The 27,148-nt window shown below is 30.1% G+C and overlaps 1 protein-coding gene across 2 annotated transcripts in view; it reads left to right on the forward strand.

Annotated features, from left to right (window-relative positions):
• The window catches only part of LOC121124634 (uncharacterized), a 46,387-nt gene continuing 19,239 nt past the window's right edge, over positions 1–27,148 (forward strand). The window contains exons 1-3 of one of the 2 annotated variants that reach the window (XM_071891044.1): positions 14–396; positions 12,110–12,195; positions 25,860–26,065. In XM_071891044.1, the coding sequence (XP_071747145.1) occupies positions 25,946–26,065 (120 nt within the window). In that variant the 5' untranslated portion in view covers positions 14–396; positions 12,110–12,195; positions 25,860–25,945. Of the gene's footprint in view, positions 397–12,109; positions 12,196–25,859; positions 26,066–27,148 lie in introns of both variants that reach the window. The other variant, XM_040719809.2, reaches the window with a different exon arrangement.

Raw genomic sequence — 27,148 nt, forward strand, 5'->3', positions numbered from 1 at the left:
GAGCGTTCAAAGTTCCAAAGAGCACATTGACTACTACTACTTTAAAGGTTTTTATCTAAAATTAATTGACTCTCGTATCCGTGAATGTGTCGTAAATCTTTATACAAGAGTTTCATCTATTCGAAAAAATACATCTATCTATTTATATAATTAGTGCTTCTACTCTTCATAAAATCACAAAACATTATCAAAAAAAGTTCCTTCCTGATTTTTTTTTTTTGAGTTTATGTCATCAAATGGTATTTGTGTACTCCTTTTTTGCTTAGAATCTTTGTGGAATTAGAGTTGTAGTCAAGGTTTTGAAATAACAAAAAGGATTCGATGTAGACATGCTGACATCCGTAAGAGGCTCCATATATGAGATACTAATATTCGTTTTGATATTTTTGATACAGAGTAAGTTAAGAACTTTTTTATAAAAACTTTAGGTTGAATATAAATTGCAAAAATTATAATTAATATGTATTACTTAAATATTTGGTATTTTTTCTTGACCAATCTGGATCAGTATTTAGGTTCGTACAGCAGTGTGAACCCGTAGACCGAAATTGAAATATATATAAGATTACCAGTATGCCAATAAGGCTCTCTTATGTTTTGCATTAACATTTAAGGAGATCGTTATATGATGCTAAATTCAATTTGTACTTCTTTTTTTTGATTATATATGTATATTATAAAATTACTTTAAATTTAATTTTGGTTTTTGAAGCTTTTTCTTACATCTTCTTAGATAGTAGTAACTATTTACATAATTATGACTACATATGTTGACATAATTAGATTTTTGGTGTGAATCTGATATTTAACCCTCCTCAATCCAAGACCCGTCTACTTTTACTACCAACAAGTACAGCTACATTTCCTATTAGGTAGACATTATGTATAATTTTGACATTGAAGTAACTCAAAAAAAAAATCCCATCTCTTAGCTTATAAGTATAATAATTCACTTGAACAGTTGATACGAGAGATGGAAAAAGGTCCTTTTACTACAAGTCCAATTCTTTGCTCACAAATCCAAGTCCTCAAATATTATGATCGATCCCTCAGATTTCTTTTAAGTTCATTTAAAGTTCAGAACATGGGGTCCATACTCCATAGTGGGGATAGCTTTTTTGAGTTAAGTGGAAATGATCTTCCGAGTCCCAGTCGAGTCGCGAGTCTTTGATTGTGAGATCAAGTAGTGCTGCAAATCTCGAGTACAAACTCCAGTTCTAGTTGTTACACACACATCTTTAGAAGTTACATGATGTTTCTGAGGGTAGCATATGCCATATGAAAGAAATTTATTATTTGATTTAGATAAGTTATAATCGAAAATAGTTATTTTTAATATTTATATCAAAACTTTTGTCACTTAAACATAAATTAATCAAGATAACCATTAAAAAATATCGTGGTTTGAGCAGTTAACAGATTATTTACTTAGTTAATTTAGTTATATATGTGGATTTAGCAAACAAGTTTTAGGCAGTCTTTTTAAGATATTTCAATTTTCCATAAGAGTTTCCTAAAAATTTGTTTGTTTTATTTTTATAAAGTATTATCTTCTGTAATAACCATTATAACATTATAAATTGGCTTAAATTTCCCCACATAGTAGATGAATATAGCCCAAAAGTTTAATGATTTTCATATTTAGTAAATAAATAAACAGTACATTTTTCAAAACATGAGTATTTAACCCAATAAAAACCACTTTGAGGTCAATGCGAGGTCATAATTTATGACTTTTTGAAATTTGAATCCTCGTTAATTTATATAAACAAAAATGTTCGTTTTTTTAAATCAGTCATGATTGCAGCTTTCTCTTATAAATTGAGATATAAATTTTTCTTATTCAAAGTAACTGTTTGACTGTTCTTACTGATGTTTATATAAAATGAACGATTTCTTACATATAAAGTTTCTAAAACAGATCTGTAATTTTTTCAAAGAGTATGTGGTTCTTTTACTTTTTGAACGAGACAATACGTTTACAGCACTGACCAGGTTTTTAGTAAGACATTTGCCTTTATTCTGTTAAATGGTCAATTGAATATATATTTGTAATTTCATCTATAAGACTTTTGAGGGGGAAATTCTTAAATTTTGGATACAAAAACTCATGTAGCAAATATGATACGAATAAATATTTAAGATAATTCATTTTTATCAAAGTGACTCAAGTTTTTCATAAAACTGGGATTACTCAAAAATTTACGAAAAAATATTTTTGATTATGTGTTTACTTTAAACTCATGAATAAAGTGTTTCAAATCCCCATCGGAATATTAAATCAACTCAAATACCATCATCTCAAACGTTAGATATTCAACTTTATTTTGATATCTTTCAATTTTGAATGGATGAGTACGGAAAAGGCAATAAATATCAAAGAAAAGCCTTTTTCAATTATGAAAACAGTATATATGCATAAAAATCATGTATATGAAAATGTTTTTCATTCTATTGTAAACGTCAATCAATACATATGTCTAATATAAATATCTGAAATGCCAGAAAACAATCTAATAAAAAGTTATTATACTCATCCAAGTTTCATCTCATATAATTACTAATACTATTAGTATTAGTACGAAATAATCAATTTTTAATTCCCTGATTGATTGTTAATAAACTTACTTACTTATTTATTATTCATTTTACAAGGACTCGTCGTTCAACATAATTAAATACATATATATCAATCGATTAAATATATGAAAATTTCATTTTGTTTTAAATAGAAGAATTCTTAAACAATCATATCAATACTGATATTATTTATATTTATTTAGCTTTATCAAATACACGCAAAGTCTTCCTTTTTTAATGATTGTTTTGACTGAAAAATAATATCAACTTACATAGAAAAAAAAAAAGATATAACCTTGTATCTCTTTGCTAATAATATGTTATGTTCACGTTAGCTATGATTCTAAATGCCTTTTGAACACTTACTTCTTATTCATTCAATCCCTATCAAATGTTTCCTTTCTTGATACGTCATTCATAATATTTTGTATGACGTCAGTTGAAAAGTCTTGTATGAAACTATCTACAATGATGACTCATCTTGCTAAATGAATTGTATATGAATTTGAAAGGAACTAAAGTTCCTTAATTATTATCATATTTGGACGTTGTATGTCGTTTAACTAATCTGGTTTTTTCTAATGAATAACATAGTCTCAACTTTAAATAAGTTCAATAACATAATATCATTAAAATTTTCCTGTATTTTTTACATATTAATGTTAACATAATATTTACATATGTAATAATGAAGTGGTGGGCAAAAGTCTTTATACTACAAGTCCAAGTTAGTTTCAAGTCATTGCTTACTTGCACTTGATGAAAATATTCAAGTACTCGGAGAATAAAAAAACTTCAATGGAGTACTAAATTCAGTGGAAAAATTTTACTTTCTGATTTTGTTTTTTGATTTTGTTATCAAGCCGAGTAGCAATTCTTCAATATATAGAATCGAGTCCAAGTTCTCACATCTGCTACTATGAAAGATGTAATAATTAATCAATTAAAAATTATGCATAATTGATCTCTAATTGACAAATTGCATTGATAAATAACTAATATATAGATTGTTCTTCTAAATACATTTGTCATCAAAATTAATATTGAACAACGGATCAAGCATATTCAAAACATCATGAAGTAAAAAAAAAAAAAAAAAAAATTGGTCCTTGTCAATTAATTTATTTAAATTTATTTATAGACGAATAATGTCTAATTTTGTGTTTAAAAGTATATAATCATGTCACCTCGTTAATTTTAATTTTGAGATCATCAACCCCCCCCCCCTTTTAAAATAAAAATAATTGTCAAAGGCCTTTTTTTGTTTCCCGGCATATTTAAAAGAGACTCTAAGGCTGGGATATCCAACCTTTTAATATAATAGGCCGCATATTTTAATGGCAACCCTTTATATTAAATTTCATGAAAAATGGTTTTATAAAACAAAACTATTAAATATATATTTAGTTCAAATTTAGGCCAAATCTAATTCTTCAAAGCCAAACTACTTAAAAATAGGCCAATCTGTAAAAATCTGTTTTTTTTGAAAAAATATTCTTAATTGCATAATTTGATAGAATGACATTGCTTTTTAGAAAAAAAATTCTTAAAAAAAACTTTTTCCCCTGTTTTCGTATCTTTTTTTTTTCCTGGAGCGATAATTTTTCAAAAAATACTACTTGAAGTGAAAATGAGTATTGGGGCGCATTGCAGTTCATTGGCCACGTGTTGGACATCCCTGCTCTAAGGAAAGAGGCAACAAGTTGGTTAAAATAATAAAAAATATGCTCACTTATTCACACACCCTCCATCAAAAATGACTAAGGATGATACATACTTGTATAAAGAATGCCGGGAGAATAAAACTGCAATTTTTTTCTACAAAAATTCCACCTCTAAAAATAAAATGAATCAATATATTTTCATAGGGCATGTAGTCACTTGTATAATATCAGTACCCAAGATTATCTTTATTTTCCAATAGATATATTTGTCATCTACAGTGATGCTAATCGTTTGCATTTTTTAGCTCGTCCGTTTTTTTAGAGTTCGCAATCTGAAGAAGGAATTTTCTTTTCCTAAGCTCCTATAATTATTATTTAATCCCTGAACCTCCTTTTCTACTACATACAAGCTATTATTGATATATACGAAACCGGATTCAACATTTGCGTGTGCTCATAAAAGACGGAGACTAAGATTGATGATTTGTTTAAGAGTGTTTTCTTGTTAGACTCGGAGTAGATTGAGGATCGACATCAGAGTAATTCTTTCCTTTGTCTTAATTTATTTCCTTTCCCCTCCCCCCCTCGTCATAGCTACTTGTAGCTGATCTAATGATTCGGCATGACAACTAAGTTGCTCTCCTACAAAACATTCTTCAATTTGTCATGGGTAACATGTTGATTGTCAGCTTTTTATATATAAACATACCCAAAATGCTACACAATAGTATCACTGCCTATCTAAATGTATTAATTTAAAACTATTTGCTCCAATAATGAAAAAAAGAAACAAAAAACATTACTATTTTTGGGGGATACTTTCACTTGTAAGTCGTACTTACGGTTAAAATGAAGCCTCTACTACAAAAATTTAAACACATGGTAATTACTATCCCCTTCTACATATATAGATAGTTAGAGTTCAAGTAAAGCCATTCAAAATGCAGTCATAAAGGAAACCGCAAGAGTTTTTTTCTCTCGTTTTAAATGTCTAAGTAGAATAGGGTCTACAAACAGAATATAATTCAATTTATATGTTTTGTATAAGTTGGGATTTTGTGCAAGTTGTACGTAGAAATTATAACTTGTATAATTTGCAATTTATATGTTTTATAACGTTTTATTTAATCGGGAGTACCCAGTAAGGTTTGGAGTTATTATATTTAGAGGAACACACAAAAAGACTGACTAAATTTGGTTTAGCAATTTAGATAATATCAAGGTTAATAGAAATACAATGGTTTCCTACAAATGTTTAACTTATCGCCTTCCTTGACTGTTATTGTTTGAGTACCGCGGTTATGCTCTATAACTTCAAAATATGCCTGTCTTGCCAGGCAGTCAGTACGGTACATAAAATTGAAAATCCTAGCAAGCCGATTACATGATGGCATAACCTTGCATTTCTATTAACCTTGTGTAATACATACTCCACGTATCTTTTCTTATCTAATATAGCACGCTGAGTTTAAGCCACACACGCTCGTTGCTACATTGGTATTTTCTTATATCAAGTAGTCACATAGTCATAAAATATCAAGCACAACCTCAAAATAAGTCCTTCACAGACAAATAGACGGACAAATCTTGCTTTATTAATTTAAAATAACACGAGTAGGACTTTAAAGTAATATTAATCTCATTTTGCAATTGTAACTTGTACCTTCCAACTGTACATGTGCAAAAACCCAGCTTATACAGATACAGTAACATTAATAAACTACGAAAAACATTTTAATTCTTCTAAGTTGCATGGAGCTTTAATTGACTCATTGATATTGTAGTAAGTCTGGATGGAGATATCAACGGTCTATGTAGTCTTTTTGGCATTGACACCGGCGCAGAGTGGTTGCATGTTTTCTCAAAATCTGTTTTTATTGGCAAGCAGGCGGTACAATACATTAAATTGAAAATTCTATCAATAGTGACGTCATAGATTATGAGGGGTTGCGTGTTTTGTCAAAATCTGCCTATCTTGCCCGGCAGTTGGTACAATAAATAAAATTGAAAATTCTTGTAAGCCTGATTACATAATGGTAATTAATTGTATTTCCGTTAACCTTGGTTCTCCTAGATTTTTACACTTCGAGACATGGGATGAAAATAAAATTTGCTTATTTTTGTTTCAGCTGTCGCTTAGGTGCGTAATGAAACATCATAATGGAAAGTAACGGGAATAAAATCGTAGTTAAATGCTCATACCAGTTTTGCTCCCCACTACTTTCAAAATAGAAGTATGCTAAAATGATTTTTCTCAAAATTGAGTATGATTACTTTTATATTATTCAACTTATAATTATTTTCTATTTCTGTTAATAAAATAATCGGATTAATTCATTGGAGACGCTGCAAATCACACTCAAAAGTCGGACAAACTCCCTGATATAATTAATAGTAAAAAAATAATATGAAGGATTATTTTGGAAAGGCCAAATTGGGGCCATATAAAGTCTCATAAATCAAATGAATGTTTTAAAGGATAGTAAACATTATTGGTTATTTCAAACCATACCAGTAACTTGAATATAAAGTCCATGTCCTAAATATGTTCCATAAAATATTTTATTGATATTTATTTAAGATCCTTTTTTGTTGACATATCACATAAATCAAGAGTTCGGCACTGCCAGTTTACGCTAGTGTAAATATTCATAATTGATTTTCTAATGGGCGGGGTTTAATTAATAATGAAAAGACTTATGTAGTGTTTTATTATTATTCTGTATTTTTCTTCTATATTTTAATCTTTTAAAATATCCTTTACCTAAAAAAATCAAAAACGTTATAATACAGAATTTAAAGGCTTCGACAATTATAAAGAATACCCAACCTGTATTCTGAGAATAATGTTAACTAGTTTTGAGGCGCAGTTCGGTCGTGAATGATTTTTCTATACCGATTTGGATCAATTTTTTCGTTGAGACCGTGGTCTTAGATTCGGTATCACTCTGATTACTGATATTTATCCCATTTAGCTATACAAGTGACACTTATATAAAAAAGATAATAATTCATACTATATCATGGTGCCAATGCTCCCAATTTGTCAACACATCTGATGTACTCAACAATTCATCTACAAAATCAGTCTATACCAAACTTTATATGAGATTGATCAAGAAGTTCTTTTAGAGAGACTTACATTTTCATTTATGTGTTCTGTCCATATGGAACTTCTTTAAAGTGCCGAATGTGTTTGGTTCAAACAAAACTGTGATTGTCTCAGACCGACGACCTAAGATTTCCAGACCGAAACTTAAAAGTAATGAGTACCGATGCGTGATGGTTAGAGTTGCAGAATTATAAGTGTAAGCCCTTGTTGGACTTGGAGTAAAAGGGAGGATCAATATCAGAGTAATTCCTGCCTATGTCCTTTCTAGATATAGAGTGGGATCTGTGTTTATTTCATTGTTCTCATAGCTGCTCTCAGCTAACCCAAAGCGATAGAACGACGTATCTCAATGGACAAAACGCTCAGGAGAAATTATACTCTTTAGCTCAATGTGCGTAGGTTCGTGTCCCAGTTGTTCTTAGAAAAGGAAATATACTTTATATATATGGACTTCAAAGAGGATTCCAAGGTCAAACCACCTCTCCTCCCAAACATACTTTAAATTGTCAGGGTGACCACGTTTGCATTAGGTTCTTTTTTAAACATATTAGAATATTATATTTTTAAAGCTGAAATTATAACTCCCAAATAAATCATCAGAGTTACTTTTTGTCTTTCATGGGTTGCTTTAGAATCAGATTTTCTCTTCAAAAATAAAAAAATAATGATAACAGCATTAGAAAAACAAAGCAATGCTTATATTGCAAACTAAAAAAAAAAAAATTAAACGCGTCATATTTTCTACCACTCTACTGATAGTTGCTCCTTAATCGTTGTTGGATACTCTATCCCCCTAGTCCTTAAAAAACTATGCAGCACAATGAGGTACTTGGAGCGCCCCAAGCTAAAACCCACATTTATTTTTGCTATTTAAGCCATAGAAAAATTAAAATAATGGGTTAAATTTTCAATTCCAGTAGGTTTGGCCTTTTTTTAAATCATACTTTAGACTATAATTTCGATTCAGATGCATATTGTGAAATAATGATTGTGGGTTTTAGCCGGCAGGCGAAAATGCATAGTTATATTGATGGATTGACCAATCAGCAGATAATTTTAAAATTAAAATCCAGTCACTTTATTCAACACATCCATCTCTTAATAAAAAAAGAGCATTTTAAGTTGTTTCACATTTTTCTGTTAAAACTGTTATTGTAGTCCCATGGAACTTATTTCTCTTGTGTACTAGTGATAAGTAGACATTTAATTCTTCCTGTGCTCCTCCTAGATCTATACCGTTTTTCCTCTTTTCGTCTTGTTAATGATAAGAAGGAAGTGAAGAAGGGAAAAAGTTTCTTTTAATTATTAAAAAACAGGAACTCATGAAGAAAGAAAAAAAAAAGTATTTAGAAGGGAGAAAAGAATAGATTAATTTTTTATTTTAAAGAATTTTTTTTAGTGACCCATCAAGGGGTCTCATCAACCAAATGAATTGCTTTCTCTTAAAAATAAGAAGAAGGAAAAAGTGTACACACAACCAAACAGTCTATATTTTGTACATACATAAAAATTGTTAATTCATATATGATGTGTGGATAGTTCATTAGGTTTTTTATAGTCTTTAAATTTATATGGACCTACTCACTACTTACGAATACATCTCAATATCTGCAAAAAAAAAAGAGTAAAAAAAATAAATCCCAGAATGCAAAAATAAATTAAAAAGCTCTCCTCCCCTTATTTATTTGTGAACTATAATTAACTCATAAATAATGTATGTAATATCTCATTATAGTTTGTCAAATAATGGTGAGGCTCAAAAGAGACAAATTGTAATAAAACATACATATATGGAACCTGGTGTTAATTCATTGAAATAAAAGTGTACACTCTATTTTGCTGCCACCTTCAATTTTTCTGTTTTTTGAATTTTGATTGGTTGGGGTTCAATTATATGAAGGATTGAGACTATGCCATAGTTGGAAAGAGGAGTAGTCTAACTAATAACTTATTTGGGGCCTTTTTCTCTATTTCCTTTAAGCAAGGGATGTGAGATGTTGATCAAAAGATTCGCCCCATGATTTTTTCACCCTGCAGATGTTTTGGCCTCATATACGAAGGTCGTTTTAAAAGTCCATACAAATTCTAAGGAATTAAAATACTGGTCTGTATCGAGGTTACGCTTAGTAAGTAGTATTTCTTGGAAGACTACAGACCAAATTTCAGCCAGATGTGTCCATTTCTTTTTGTTTGACATTTGTTTGAATCGAGAAAGTGGAGTGATTTTTCAAAAAATGGAGGAAAAATAATTTCTTGTGTTGATGAAACATCACCTTATAAAAGATGAAAATAATTAAAAAAATATTTTAAGAGCGGCAAATGGTTTAAAACTACGAGTTCATTTTGCCTTTCATAAGGTAATGTTTAATCAACAGGCTAACAGTCGCTGTCTGTTCTTCCAAGAGATGTCCACAGGTCTGAATTTTTGAAATTTTCTTCCAAAAAGTTTAATATTTAAAATTTAATTTTTGAAATTTTATCCCAAAAAATTTAATTTTTGAAATTTTTTTTGCCTAGAAATTAAATTTTTTGGGAATGCCTATGAATTTTTGAAATATTTTTGGAAAAGTTAATTATCAAAGTTTTTAATTTTTTTGATTTTTTTTTGCAAAAAATTACAAATATCCTGTATTAACAAGGGTCTTAATTCAGTCTCCTTCCCCTGTTTTTTCTTTTACAAACTACAGTACTCTATTTATAGCGTATCAGGGTATTTCGGCTCCGGCTCCAAGGGCCGTATATCTACCCCTGATTTATATATATATATAGTACAAATAAATACACCTGCCCTTGATATCAGCTCAATAAATCTATACATAATTGCGTTAGTTCCACCTTCCTTCTTTTTTTTAGTGTTCTTTTCCTCTTCTTCAACTTTGCCCATATCATAATTCTCATATTCATCTATATATAGGGTATATATGCATTCAAACCCTAACTACCTACAGACTACTACACTTCTTTCTTAGGAACAACCAAGAAACAAGAGATATAAAGCAATTTTATGTATAACATTTTGAAATGTATTATTAATATAATTAAAGAACTTTATTCAATCTTTTCTCCTTTTCTATATATACAAAATGAAGCAAGGAATACACTATGGAATACCAACGTATTATGTAGGACATACATAGATGCTAAATTAGAACAAACTATCTAATTTAATTTAACATAAATTAATAAATATCATCTTTGAATCAAATGACATAATAAGTCACATGCATTCATTTTTTATATTAGTTCATACTGGGTGAGACATACTTTACTTCCTTTTTCCAAAAGTCAATAAGACAAGTTTTATGAATCTGAAGATGTTTTTGATTGTTTCATAATGATAGTACACATTTAAAGTTTTGTTTTAGATTTTTTTGAAAATCATTGATAAAGTAACGTTATCCTTTGTCCATACATTGAATCAACCAAACTTTGGTATGTTAAACACCCAGTCACTTTTCATTTACCTATAAATAACTATTCATTGAGAGGTTTTAAAGGAATAATTATTTTATACAAAAGGATGCAACATTTAATTGACAATATGTAGTTGTTGAGGATTAGAGAATTAGTAATCGGCAGTTCTCCAAAGGTCTTTAAAATGTTGGATTTTCCAGAATAAATCCGGGTTCAATAACTTGATTTAGACAAACCCTAACAATATAAAATGTTTGTAGGACGACAAATCTGATGCCACCAATTTTAGCTCTCTCGTATAACTATTTGTGGAGTTATTCGTGCACAAAGAATTTAACAAATTTCAAATAATGAAGATAAATTTGAAAAAAAATTATATTTTTTTTTTGTATATAAGAAATACCAATAAAAAGTTAGGAGATATAATTCAATTAGTTATGGAATCGGCGTAGCTCATGGACAACGTGCTCGGGAAAAGTTATTCTCTTAAACTTAATACGTTTTATGCACAAGTGATTCCTAGAGAAAAGAAATATGTATACTTTATGTTTATGGATTTCACCAAAAGATTCCTAGGTTAGATGGAGTAAATGTAATATTATAATGTTTACTTATACTTTATCAGTGCAACTCCAACTAACCAATTTAAGGAACATTAAAAAAAAACAAAATTAGTTTGATTAAAATATTATGACAAATCATTTTTCGTCAATCTTTATTTAGAGGGCAAACCACACGTTCCTCAATACTCCCACACATGATAACAAATGACTTTAAGTACCAGAAAACTTATCACTTCTAGAATGGTGAACTCTCTTCAATTTCGGTTCTACTGCTAACGTCTTACAGCCATGCATTATAAAAAAAGACATTATGTAGCCGCAACCTGTACAATGTGTATTCTGTTAAAATTGACAAAGATTTGTCTTAGTAACGGCTTCTGATTGACATAGCCGATTATAGATCAATGATGAACTCATTGGGCCTTATCCATAATGACTCCAAATACAAAAATTGTTTCATGTTGTACGGCTTTTGCATCCTATACCCGAGGTTTGTTTGTACGGGGCATCCAAACTTTTTTTTCAATACATCCCTACTTTTTTTTGATAATGACCTAAAGAAGTACTTAAGGAGACTCCTGAGACAATTATTATTATTTTTGGAAGAGTATTTTTCACTTACTCAAAAAGGTAACACCTTTCATAATAATGATGATCTCTCAAAAAATGAGATACAAAAAAATATTTTATTTGTTGTAGGTATATATTTGTTAATACATCAAATGCTATATCAGTTTTTTTTTCTTTTTTAACATTATACTTATATATATATATAGGTATAAATGAGGTAACGTGTCCAGATTTATAAGTGTTGAAGAGGAATGATACAAAATATAAACAAGAGCTAAAGATTTATCATGATGTAAGCATAGACAACTTATTTCCAAAGTTTCTCTTTAACTATATATAATGATTTTGATAGAAGAAAATACATATTTTTGTTATTTTTTTTGTTCATGAAAAGTATCAAACGATGAAGAAAGTAAACTACAAATGAAATTAAGATATATATTATATATATAAATCATTACTTTTTTCTTCTTATATATGATTTATATAAATAAAAAAACTCTGATTATAAAGTAATCATCAACATGGTTCTCATGTGTGTGTTTTATCTTGTATTTAATTACTTCTTTACAATCATCAAAGAAGAACCACAAAAAAATCGTTTACCTCATAAGAAAAAGAAATCGCCTTCGGACAAGCGTTAGATTAGAGGGTTCGATTTTTATATAGTATTTATGTAAACTTATAGTTATAGTTGTCAATCAGAAACATTTTGGGTATGTAAAAATTAAAGAAATCGAAAAAAAACTTTGTAACCCCACAAAGTGTTTGTGGGAAGAGCAGCAGTGTATCTGCCATGGATACAATTAGACAAGATGCGATGGAATAACGTAGCTCAATGTACAACAAGCTCGAGATAAATTATTCTCTTGATTTCAATGTGCGTAGGTTTGCGCCCTGGTTGTTCCTAGACAAGGAAATATACATTATGTATATGGACTTCAAAGAAGATTCCTAGGTGAGATGGAGTAAATGTAATACTACAATTCTTACTTATAATTAATCAGTGAAACTCCATCAGACCAATTAAAGGAATATTTAAAAGAATTAGATAAGCTGCAAGCAGCTGTGATAAGAAGGAATTAAACACAATCCCCACTCTGTATCAAATATATACATGGGCTAGAATGACTTTTTTAACATGCCCAAAATACACACAATTTTCATCACTACTTATAACTCCCCAACAAATCATGAGTCTTACTTTTCACATATCATGAGCTACTTTATATTTAGATGGTCTCTCCTCAAGAATAAAAGAATAATTATAGCAGCTTGAACAAATAAAGAAACATATTTTCAGGCTGCAATGAAAAAAACTCGAATAAATGTTTATGATTTACAAATATACTGATGAGTCTACGTTTAAAGTTGAATGTACGTGCTATACACACTAAACCAAAAAATTCTATGATTGGTTATGATTTTTGACGTTGAGCTGATGTTTTAGAGGGATAGCTGTTATTATATTTTTTAAAGATATAAAAGCCATCTGAAATATTTATTTGATTGATACATATTTTGGAGTTTTAGAATGAAATATATTAGCTGTGTCAAAAAACTTTTAAATGTCTATTGAACATAGTAGAATTAGTAAAGGGGAGCCTTTTTTCTTCAAATAATCATTTTTCATAAAAAAAGGATTCAATCTTTATTTTGTCAACGCCCTTTTTAAATAAATGGGTTAAATATTTAATGAAAAATGTTTTTTACCAAATAATTTTTCTTGATTTTAAAAAAATGATATATTTCTAACAAAAATGTCAATCCTTTTTATCATTTTTATGGACTTCTTCTGAGTTTATTCTCGTATAATGAATCAAGTCTCCAGCACCAACTCCACAATCAATCCCGTGCATGGGACAAATATTTATTGGGTTAAACTTTAAAACATACTTAGAGCTGTGGAAAATATAAACTCGATCATTTTGGTAGTCCCAATCTGAATCATGTTTTTTTTTGGTTTTTTTTTTCAAATCTGTTATCCTTATTTTTTTATTCTTGACAAGAGAACATCTGGTTATAAAGTGACTCAGGACTGACGAAGAGTAACTCTGATGATTTGTTAGGGAGTCATAATTTCATCTTAAAAAATAACATCTGCCAGTATGTTTAAAAAACGAAACTGAAAATTAACGTGGTACCCCTGACAATTTAAAGAATGTTTGGAAGAAGAGTAGCTGAAATCTTAGGACATTTTATTAAATTAGCTGAGAGAATCTGCAAGATGAAAGAATTAAAGAAAAATTCCACTCCATTTCTATCGAGTAATAACTTTCAAAGTTTAAAATGATCACTAGTGCATCTCTGTTCAAGATTTGTTACGCAGTTATTATTGTAAGTCCCTTTTGGACTCAGAGTAGAATTGAGGATCGATAACGGGTAATTCCTCAATTTATACTTGCAAGATAACGAGTCGGAATTCTGTTTATTTCTGTCAACTCGTAGCTACTCTTAGCTAATCTAAGGAAACGTCATGACAACTAAGCTGTTCTCCTTTTTAAAAAATCTTCAAATGCTCATGATTACTATTTTGATTTTCGGTTTCTTTTTTAACACACTGTAGATCATATCTTCTATAACTATAAACAAACTTGTAGGACGGAAATATTCGTCAAATTTGTAGAGATCCAATAACAAACATATGGAATCAAGTGGCAAGGAAAGTGTTTCTGTTTGGAAATAGAATTATTTGCTAATGAAAGCCTCTTTACCATCTGCCATTCCTCTTCATACGTAAGAGACCATTGTCATGTTATTTTTTAGAATAACACATTTTTCCAAATGTTATTTTAAAAAATAAAATAAAAAGTAGATAGAGCAATAAAAATAAATATAGGATATAAAAAAAATCAATAATACTAAAAAATAAAAAAATAACAAAAATGGATCTGATGGACAGAAAAAATATAATATATATATATATGTCTTAATGTCTTGACATGTATTCTGGCAGAGTGGAAAAAATCCATGGCACACATTGAGAAGAATATTTCTTAAGGCTCCGAAAGTAAAAGGGTCGCAAAATTAGGGGGAAAATTAACTAATTCAAGAAAGAATGAAATTTTTTTTACAAAAAGGTCTTTTGCGAAAATATTTTTTTTATAAAGAAGACATAAATTTAGTAAAAGGGATCATTCCCCTTCTATTAACCAAACATGTGGGGGAAAATCAAGAAATTTATAAATAGGAATTCATTTAAAAAAAAAGTTTTCTATGGAAATGTATTTTATTAATACAAAAAACCATAGCAAATTTTAAAAAATTGACATTTTCTTTAAAAACGGTTTTTTAAAACCAAAATTCGGAAAAGAATCAAGAAATTTAAAAATGGGAATTCTTTTGTGCAAAAAGGCTTACTGTTGATTTTTTTTTTGCTAAAAAAGGACATAAAAATAATCCAAAGATTGACTTTTTAATTAAAAAAGACAATATAAATAATCAAAAGATTGACTTTTTAATTAAAAAAGGTCATTTAAAAACCAAAATTGGGGAAAAAATTAAATATGCAAACTTCTTAAAAAAAGATATTTTGTGGAAAAGTATTTTATAATAAGTAATATCAATAATAAAAACTGATTCAAACTGACCGTTTTCTCTAAAAAAAGAGTCGAAGAAGGGCCCCTTCATCATATTTTGGAAAAAAAAAATCTAAATTTATATTTAAAAAAAACCAAAAACCTCTATTTTTATTGTATATTTAGTACATTGATAATATTTTTTCATATAAAAGGGTATGTTCGATAAAACTTTTTTACTATATAGGTAAATGAAGTTATGAACTTTATATATCACGCTATTGTTTCTCCATAAATTTTCTACTTTTAAATTAAATTATACTTTTATATAGTAAAATCAAATACCACATTTTATGAAACATTTAAGGTCATAGTGTACTTTTTTTTTTTTTCATTACAAAAATTAAGAAACTTATTGTTTTTTAATACTTGTCTATCATTGCTAATTTCTTCTTCTTAGATGGAATTACCCATATTATTAACAAATACATTTATTTGTATAAGTAATTATATTACGACCTTGATCCTTTTTTAGGCTAAGCAAGCAAAGCTCCTGATTATCATGTTATAAAATTCAAATATGAATAGTTTTGCTCATGATGCACGAAGATGAAAATTACACAATATTTCAAATAGAAAGTAGGATTTGTGGGATCTATAAATTTGTATTCTACAAGAACAAAACTTGAACCATTTGATGTTTATGGTGAAAAATACCAGTCAAGTTTCTCCAGATATCAAACTTCTGACTAAAATTGTTAACAATGGACAAAATATTGAATAAAGACACAAAATATGTATTAATAAAATTTCGACTGTTTTTGTTGAACCTTCCGATAATAGTTTGGAGAAAAATAATTTTTAACTAAGTATATCTTGTTCATTATTGGTTACATTGGATCATACGATAAGCCATTGTAAAGGTGTTAGTGTATGCTACAAACACTTGTTTCTATATTGTGCTTGACTGTTCCAGTCGTGAGTTATTCTGCGTCAAGTATTGAGGTTTAAAAGAAAGAATTCGCCACATTTTACATGTTTACTATCTAAAGAGGAAAAAAAAAACCGCGTAGAAAACTGGCAAGAAAATTGGCAATGTATACGGGGCCAATACTCTTTGGGTTCGTGTTGCACAACAGTGGTTCCAGCGATTGGGTTCCAGTGTAGTGGAGGTGAATGATGCACCCCGGACTGGCACCCCTGACGTCGGAAATGTTGATAAAATTATTGAAAATATCGAGATAGACCTTCATGTTGGCACTTTAGCATCGCCAAGGAGCTGAACATTGATCATAAAACCATTTTGAGCCATTTACAGAAGACTGTGTACAAAAAGAAACTCAAATAGGAGAGGAATCGTCTTTTATCCAGTCAACGCCAGGCCGGACACATCTTTGATGATATGTCAGAAGCTCTGGGAGCTCAGATAGGAAGTTTTATGCATCGGTCCCACAGTGCAGACCTGCCACCATGTGACTATTACCTGTTCCTGTCTATGGCTAACGCATTTGCACTTACAAATTTGGCATCAGTAGAGGACTGTGAAAATTGTTTGTCCCAGTTTTTTGCCAATAGAGACAAGGGCTTCAACAAGAAGAGTATTATGAAGTTGGATTCTTGTTGCAACAAGTTATTGAACAGAAGGGGGCCTAGTTTGTTTGTATTGGATAATTTCAAACCTAATATGTTAAATCTTTCTTAAATTTGATATGGCATAGTCTGTCACAGTAATACAAATCTAAAAGTTGGATTTTCGAACGACTCTAACGTACATCTCTACAGCATACAACTGTGCTTCAGTCATGAAATGTTTTTTTTATCTTTTTCTTTTTAATTTATGGAAGGACCCGCTCACCCTTTTTATTTCATTTATATCTCGTTTAAATCTTGCATATTTTATACATATATGATATTCCTCAATATAATTTATATCATTATCCAAAAATAAAAGGAAGAAACAACAACTTCTAACTTGGGTTAAGAAGTAAAGAGTAGAGGACATATATCAAAAAAAAAAAAAAAAATCATGTATGTATATAAAAACTTCCAAGGATATACAATATCCTAAAGAAACCTTTTTTTATGAAGATAGAGAGAAAGAAGAAGAGGATATAAAAATAATAAAGAGGTTACGAGAAGGATTTCATGGGGAGAGAAAGGATGATGTGAGTCGTTTCACAAGATTTTCTTTTAATTTTTACACATTTTTTTTTAACTTATTCTTCTTGAGCCATGGGTCAACTTTCATTAGGGTTATCCGTTCTTTAAAAAGTCCCATGTTTTTGAGTACCCTTTAGAATATATCCCGTTTCCTAATACTATATGGGGTTTCAGATAAATTGGGAAAATCTTTAAATACGAACGAATTAGATTTGGTAGAACCATTTTATTTTCTTATTTGAAAGCTACATTTAATGAAATTTAATTATTCATAATTAGATCTGCCTCTCTTGATAACTTCGGCCACAAGGCTCTGGAAGCTTTGGCAGGCCCGGGCAACCACATACGGATCAAACTATGCCATTGTAGTCTTTATGGTGTTACAATTTTAATTCCATGGATAGATGGAGTAGCCCAAAAACGAAATTACACCTTCCTTTAAAGACAGTGCACTGACCAAAAAAGTCTTGCATGTCTTGGTGACAAAATGTACTCACTTTTGGAGTTTTGGCTCGGAAATAGACCAGACCTAAGCCCTTGCAATTTCTATCTTTGGGAAAGGGTCGAGCATGCGACCTGTTCCAAGTATAATTTCTCTTTGGTGTCCCTGAAGAACCCGTACAATGACATAAATGGATTTTCATTTTTTTAAAGATCAAACCATATAAATGATATTGAACTATTTAGAGATTTTTCATTAATAGAGAAACACAAGTATTGGTCATCCGGTACTATGTACTTTCGCCTTAAACTATTTTGTTTCATGACATCTTGCTTAAAATATTCATAAATCTCACTATGTAATGAGTTCGAACCAGAGACAAAATAGCTAATAAAATGAGTATAATAATAAAAATAAAGAAACGGGACAACATTTCGAAAGGAAGAAGTGGTAATTACTTCTCCGTTATTAAATTATCATTAGACATAATGGATTATACAAGTTAGAAAACACACATGGATTGATGAACGGGTATAATATGAGGAAAGCGCATAATTTAATCATTATTCCAAGAGAAAAGAAACATTTAAAGCATTTTATAGTAATACATATAACATATTTTGATTGCTAAATTCCAAGGGAACATCAATTTTAACCAAAAATAGACAATAACGACGTGTAACCCTAATTTATTAATAATTTAAGGTTAAATACTCTTGAAGCAAAATGGCTTTAAGGTGAAATGGTTTAAGGCAAAATGTCCTGAGGCAAAATAGTTTCCAGCCCTCATTTTAGCTCGTTAAAGGCTTATCTTTACATATCATAGACTGCCTCGTTTTCCGATTTATATATAAGGATAAGTAATTTTGTAAAATTTAGCACTAGATAAAGTAATAGTTGTTGAATAAAAAGAGAAGAATATTATCTATTTAATAAAACAGGGAAACTGGAAATCATTGAGCACATCTATACTTAGGTTGGGAAGCAAACTCTCGAAAGTCATGACCTTCATGACCTCTGTCAGAAGGTGGTATATCCAGTCGTCCTTCAAGACTCTCCTGATGAACCTAGCACCACAGAGAAGTCGTTGGCAAGGCTATTCACAGATTTGGCAGTGTCCTCCTTAATCTTCTTCTCCAAACTGGACAGAAACTCTGGATCTCTCTTTAAATTGTGACCTCTACTTCCTGCTTTCCTTGAGAGGCCTTCTTCATCATTCCTCATTTTGGCCACGTTGAAAAACAGGATCCTGGAGCACTTCACTATGTCCATTATCCTCTCCACCTCAAATTCAGTATCTAGAAGATCTGAGATGCGCTGCCTTGTAGCTTTTTGCATCACTAATGCTGACGAGAAGACGAAATGTTATTTATCGTTTGTTTATGACAAAAAAGAATCACTAAAGTTTCTTATATTCATGAGAAAATTAACATTAATTAACAGTCTACGTTTCGCTTCAAACAATGTCAAGTACAATTTTTGACTTATAGCATCATATTTGGAAGGACAAGAGAGGCTTAAGATAGCTAATTTAAGAAGCCTCATACTTTAGTATAGTCCGTTTTTTTTATTGTTCAGAGTGGAAAAGGCCATTGTGAAGGCGGGGAATACTAACCCAAAAACGGGACAGTCTAATGTAAGTATATTCATTCATTTATGACGAGAAGAATATCCACCTAAAAGTCAAATATGAGTTAATTACAAAACTAAAATGATATAACGTATAATATGTATTTGTAATACATGGACATATCTATTGACATGTAATTACTCTAAGGATAAAGTGACAGTCTCTCTTTTTTTTATATGTTATATACATGTATGTACAAAGTACACACGCCTACTCATGGGATGTAAGTTGCTATCCTCTTACTTATGAAGAAGAAACAAAATATGATTAATATTGCCCTTAAGAGAATTTAATCACCTTTATTGAGACACACATCATTTACAACATAGATTTATCAGGAATGAGAGCCCCATTAACTTTAACGTCATTAAATTTAAAAAAATATGTGTAGCCATTAGAAATATTGTGACAGCGTTTTGTTAAAATAAATAAAAAATATATTGATTTCATCCACACTCCAAATGAAGTACAAGAATAGTTCAAAGCCAATTTTGTGGACTTTTTGGCTTCCCTCTGATGGGCGCCGTTAGAAAAATATCCTAGAAGACGTTGTGCATACAAACTGCAAGTCAGTGATGGCTGGTCAAGTGAAAATGTGTGTATTTTTAAGAGTGTTAGATACAATTGTACAATTTGCTTGTACAAGATTACAACTTTTAAATACAAGTAGACTATACAATTTTTTTTCTTTGCACGCTTAAAAATGAACGATTTTTAAATGATCTACAGATGACTCAAGATTATGTAAATTGCAGTGAGTGTAAATTAAAAAAACAAGAAGTATACAGAGTGAAGAACCTAAGCTTATAGTATATTGACTAAATTACAATAAACGTAATTTATTAAAGAATGTGTGTTCATGAATGGCAGAGAGTAACACTCCGGAGCTGTTATAAGTAGTTATAAAGGTTTAAGTCCTTCTTGGACTTAGAGTAGAATTGAGGATCGACATCGTATAATTCCAGCCCATCCCCTTGCTTGATACGGAGTGGAACTTGTGTTTATTTCCTTCTGTTCAAAGTAGCTAGGAAGTAATCTAATAAAAGGCATCTTCTCAAACCTTCTTCAAACTGTGAGGGTTACCTTGTTAAATTTGTAAATGTTTTTTTTATATGCCAAAAATACTTACGATCTACAAACTTATCCATAGAGAGGGTAATATTGACCAGTGGCGTCTCTTGTTTCTGATATCATCAGTTATATTGGGTACAACAACCTCTATTTAACAACCAATACAATTCATTTTAAATGGATTTTAAAAAAGGACCTGTCCAACCTTAAAAACTTTTCAGTGTGGATCACAACAAAGAAACTCTGCCTTTTCAACGATTGTAGAATAAATATTTTTTTGATCGATGCCCTTTTTTTAACTGATACTATAACTATAATAAACTTATTTTTATTAGGGTGTTTAGCCCCTCAAATGATGAAAATTAGCAACGTCCCTGATCCTGACAATTTGAAATTGTTTTGGAAGAGAACAGCTTATTTTTAATGACGTTTCATTAAATTTACTGCAAGTTAGTGAAATGAAGAAGAAAAAAACACAAAAGTCCCACTCCATATCAAGGAAGGATATAGGCAGGGATGACTCAAATGTCGATCCCCAATTCTACTCTGATTCCAACTAGGATATATTTAAACTTATAACTCCTCAGGAGATCCTCAGTATTAATTTTTCTTATTCATGTGCACATGCAACTTACAACTACAAAAAGTATTGGACGCATTTTAGGTTATATTTTATACAATTCTTTCATAAAAATATAAATGGACTATTATAATTTCAAAAAAATCCTAAAATACATAGGATCCTTAGTGATCAGTAGACTTGGGATTTGTGAGCAATCGCTCAAAAAATTGCTCACTCTAACATTTTTGGGAAAAACTGCTCATTCACCCTTCTTTGTGTCAAAATTCCTCATTTTTCTAAACTGGTACCATATAAATAAATAAAATTAGGGCAAATTAAGCGCAAAATCGACTGTTGAATAATCCCCCTTGAATTCTTCAACAAGGGAGAAAGACTTTTTCACCAAATAGCGAAATCCTGATCTTCTATTTTTGCAAAAAGTTGGACGTATAATCTGTGGTTGTGATGATGAGATACCTCCATCTACCAGGACTCCTGAAGATCACGCCTATTTCAAATGGGATCAAACTACTAAGTTGGAAATGAAACAGTGTGTTTGTATGTTTTTAAACTACCCTTACTGAGCAAAGGCAAAAATTAACAGAGCAAAGTCTTTCTAAAATCTTAATTTGTCGATATAATATAACAAAAAATTTCAATAAATTATGTTAAACATAAAATAACTCTAATTACCTTAAATGAACCTGATAGAACTGTATTTTTCTTTCTATACAAATTGCTCAATTCTGATATTTTGTTTGTCATTCTTCAAAATTTTAGCACTCTTTATGCTCATTTTGGTGGACAAAATCGCTCAAAAGTCCTGAGTCTACTGGTCAGTCATTCAGCGTCTCCACTAAATTGTTCAGAACAAGAACAATCAGATTGAATGAAATACTATTGGTCAATTGTAAAAGAACAATATTGAACAAATTTATTGATGAGGCTCTACTTCAAGACCACCTTGTAATATCAAGTAACTCAAGGAAGGGTTGTTTAAAAGAGGAGAGACAGTAGAGCGAGAACAATGATTGTACAAAGGGATGTATTCAGTAGATATATGCGTCTATAGAGCATATGTATCTACATAATATCATATTCAAATTTCATGTTTAAATTATTATTCCTTACTTATTATACATACTTTATCTCTCCAATAATTTTTTCTTTAAAAAAAATAAGAGAGACTTCGAAAGAAAAAAAGGGGCCTCTAGGTATTTAGTTATATATTCATTCATATGGGTAAAAGAATATCATATGACATAAGTACAAATATTCAAAAGCAAAAACTAAATTGACTATGAAAAATTTCCATTTTTTATCATTTTCAAAGAATGGTTTTTTTTTTTTTTTTTTTTTTGGGGGTTCTACTCCTTTCAGACATTTTTACATATTATTCACTCACATTCGATTATATTAATTTCTTTTTTATTATTTTCATTTATTCGGAATATTAATTGAAAAAAAAGGAGATATTCAATTAATGAAGAGAAAGTCCATAATGATAAATCCTCATTTAGAAAGCCCAACAGCTCATTATGACCATTCCTTTTCACATCCCATCCCTATATATATATATGTATATGTATGTGTATTCAGACTTAAATATTATATAAACATTAGGGCGGTTTGTTTTCAACCTAAGGATGAAGTTGCATCATCGACAAAAGCAGTATCTTCTCAGCTAGGCCTCAATGGTAAAGAATATGACCGGGAGAATGTGCTTTTGAGATTCCTCAATTCTTGTACGCACGTTTCAATCCTTTGGATGGAAGAGAAGATCTTCAATCCTGAGAGTGTAAAGGCCAATCAATGTGTCTATCTGGACATGTTATAGTACCAAGTAGTTCCCTGGATCCAGAAACAGCACTGGGAAGGGTCTTACTGCTTACAGCAGGACTGATCGCCTTCACATACTGCAAAGTCCATGCAATACTGGTATCAAACCACTTTCGAACACTTTTGGCGCCAGTGTATGTGCCCCCCTTCTTCCCCAGATCTCAACGTAATGGATTTATCTAAATAGTCCATTCTGGCGAGGGAGGTTAGTGTGACTTCCTAACGCAATGATGTCCGCTTAAAGGGCAGCATAGTGTCTGCATGGGACAACTTGTCGGAGGAGACCATTTGTAAAGGAGTTCCTTAGTGTATGAAAGCTGTAGTTGTCATGTGGAATGAACTGGCACTCATTTTGAAGTAATTTTTGTGCTGATTTCAAAGGTGTATAAATATGTTACGAGAGATTAATGTTTTTGTTCTTCTTCACTGTTGTCGTTGTCCTAATACTTATGGGTCACCCTGTATACTAAGAAGACATTTTGAGTTAAGTTAAATTAAAAAAATTGATAGACATTTTTGTAACCTATAAAAAGTTTTTCTTTTATATTCTCTATGGACTAAAAACGAGAAAAAAAGTAAGAAAATTTGATGATCCGCGTATAGCACGCATCTTCTTTTCTTGTTTACATTTTCTAATAGAAAAAAAAACTAAATTTTCTTATGTTATTCTCTCTTTTTGCTCCCCTTGTAACTTTGGAAAAAAAACTTTATTTACGTTGTTTATAGATTATAATATATTGATGCAAAGGAATGATTAGTGCTGTACTTTAAAATTTTGTCTCCTTACAAACTTTGAGCAAAAGGTGCTGCCTAATGATGACATTTTCGGGCAATCAAATTTTGCATAGATTATTTTTTGCCATACTTTTTCGAACTACTACTAAAAGGAATTCAGAAAAAAGTTAAAAAAACAAACCTCCCTAATATTCATATAAGAAGTAGAATTGATTAGATCTCATTCCCATATGAAGCAAAGTGCTTTTTCCTTCCACATCAACATCTCGTATGTACAGAAGTATAAGGAAATATGGTTTTTATTTACAAACATTATTGAATAGACTAATAAAGATAATAAAGGGCCTCTTTCCCTCCTTCTCAGGTCCCATTATTCATCCCTGTCAATAATTTAACATGAGTTATAATCATCCAAAGAAAATTAATTCATATAATAATCATTCTACAATGAAAATAAAGAAATAAGTGGTCATTAAGACACTCCTAGAATCCCATCCGCTTTCCCTTTGATTTCAGTGGATACGTAAGGCATCTTCCTAACTAGCTGAACACCTTGCCCTAGTTTTGGTTTCTCACATTCACTTTCACTGCACATTTGGTAAATGTCTAGTTTTTCATGTATATTAATGTATACACATGATTATATGTACATATGATGGTTTGGTTGAAATAAAACTTCGTTTATATCCCCAGTTAGCACATTTGTTTTATTAAGGTCCATTTATACACGATATTAAGTCGTAAAACCACATAAAAAGACAAAAATAGAAGAGAGAAGAATACACTGAGGGGGAAGGAGGAATCTAAGTAATCTAATACTCCAAAAATATATATACAATGCTTTCGTAATACATATCTTTTCAACCAATACTGACACTATGATCTTCATATATATATATGTATAATAACTCTTATATTAACTCTGTGAGGTAAAATCGTAGATTTTCTGATAATGAATACAAAAGTGTAAACTTTTGCAAAAATAAAAAGGTGTACAACTGTGAAGCTTTATCAAAGACTTCTTTATTGATATACCTTTCTATTTTTGAAAATGATATCCTTTGGTTGCTACCATCAGGAGCGTCTGCAGGATTATATTTTGGAAGGCTTGGTTTTTGGAATTAAAAATATATATATATATATTTTTTGGGAATAAATTTAAAAAAATTATTATTTGTTGTAACAATCTTTGAATAATTAAATTTGAAATATTAAATATTTGGGAAAAAATTTTAAAAATCCAAAGTTGTTCAAAAAAATTAAATTTAAAAAAAAAAAATCAAATATCCACAGCTCTGCACAAAAAAGTATTTTTTTGAAAAAAATAATCATAAAATTAAAATCTGTTTACAAAAAATTAAATTTTCTAGTAAAAAACAAAAAATCCTGAATTGGGGGCGGGGGGGGACTACAGCTTCTCCAGCTCACTCCGGGCCATGGTCTCCAACCTGGGCCTAAATGCACTTTATCACATTTTGATAAAAGCCTCAGATATGGATACCCAGTGCTGCTTGACGGAGACCTTTTGGTCGTCCAAATTTAGGTCAGACTCTCTTCTCAGCTACACAAATGTCAAAGTAGAAGGGGGGAAAGTATGTGGAGGAATGTGAAACAAAAGCTAACAATTTAATTTGGTTGTTGTTGAAAGTAACTGCCGATGTAGTCGGACATAAGAAGCCTTTTTTTATTAATAAGCTAACTTAATAATCATTCAGAAACGCCGTAACTTAAAAATTGTAAAAATTATTCATCATTTAGAGGGAAGATATAAAATATATTCTATTTAAAAGGACCCTATCGGAATTAAGTCTCATATATCAAATGAATGCTGAAGACTATAGCTAAGACGTATTTCATTATTCACGGAAATAAGTAAATGAAATAATGGTATAGTTATAAAATAAAACAATAAATTGTACATTTCTTATTTTCATTCAAGATCGTTTTAATGTAGACCCACCACATATGTTACTATAGTAATAAAAGAATACCTTTATAGGTTGTAAAACGTTGAATTTGGCAGAAATCCGTGTTCCTGCACATCGCGTGGTTGGCGACAACGCCCGACTTGTTTGCAAATTTGATATGCAAGGAGATACTCTTTATTCTGTCAAGTGGTATAAGGATGATTTGGAATTCTATCGCTTCGTACCCAATGATCGACCCATGCTCCAAGTTTTTCCACAAAATGGTATTCAAGTTGATGTAAGTAAAACATTCACAGAACATAAATATTTTCTAATTATGATCAGGACCAGGATTTTGAAATAAGGCATAAGTGAGGTCCTTGCTTCCCAGCAGGGAGTACATTTTATTTTTTTCCGGGGGGGAGGGGGTACTAGACAAATTCCAAAAAAAGGAATGATCGGAAGAAGGGAAGGTGTGTGTTAGGCTCTAAATTTTTTCAGGAGAGCCTCAAAATTATTGATGAGTATATAACAAATATTATTAGTAACTTTTTAGAGGGAAATAACTATAATCCAATCATCAAAGGTTTAAGTTACTAAAAAAGGGTAGGAACATATGTATTAATTAAACTATAAATTACACAAGAGGTTTATTGTTTAAATATACATATATTTAATGTTGTAAAATCAACATTTTCCAATCAATAAGTTACTGTACATTTGAAATAATGGTGAAAGACCATAATTTTTAAATGTAACTTTGAGCTTGTTGAACTGAATAACATGTAATTTATTTTATTTTTTTGGTTTTTTAACTCCGAGTCTAGTTATATTATAAAATAGAAATAGTGAACAAGATATATTTTTATAAATTCCAAACTAAATGAATAATATTTTAGAAAGTAATAAAAGACAAAAGTTAATAAATAATATTTTAGAAAGTGATAAAAGACAAAAGTTAATAAATCACTTTTTTAGAAAGGACAATGAAGTTACATGGAAAGAAAATGAGAAAATCCCATATATTATTTTACTTGATATATACATACAGCCTAATATTTTAAAGCATATTTGAGTCAATAATAGACTCTGTATTCAAATTTGTGTAATAAGTTAAAATGCCATAGAGTTTTAACTATAAGACTCTTATATAGGTCAACATTTGGCCATAAAAATAAAACTATTAATTTATCATTCTTTTATTGTTACGATCAATTTTGACTAATTTAAGTGTAATTTAATCCACATTCAATTTTGGCGAAAATATTTCTACTTAACTTCTGTGTTGACGAATTGAATAATAATTTCGACAAAAATAAAAAATGAATAAACTTGTCAATTTGAAAATGATCACAAGAACAAAAAATATTTCACGTATATA

This window comes from Lepeophtheirus salmonis, chromosome 9 (assembly GCF_016086655.4).
Source record: "Lepeophtheirus salmonis chromosome 9, UVic_Lsal_1.4, whole genome shotgun sequence".
In the NCBI taxonomy this organism is placed as follows: domain Eukaryota; kingdom Metazoa; phylum Arthropoda; class Copepoda; order Siphonostomatoida; family Caligidae; genus Lepeophtheirus; species Lepeophtheirus salmonis.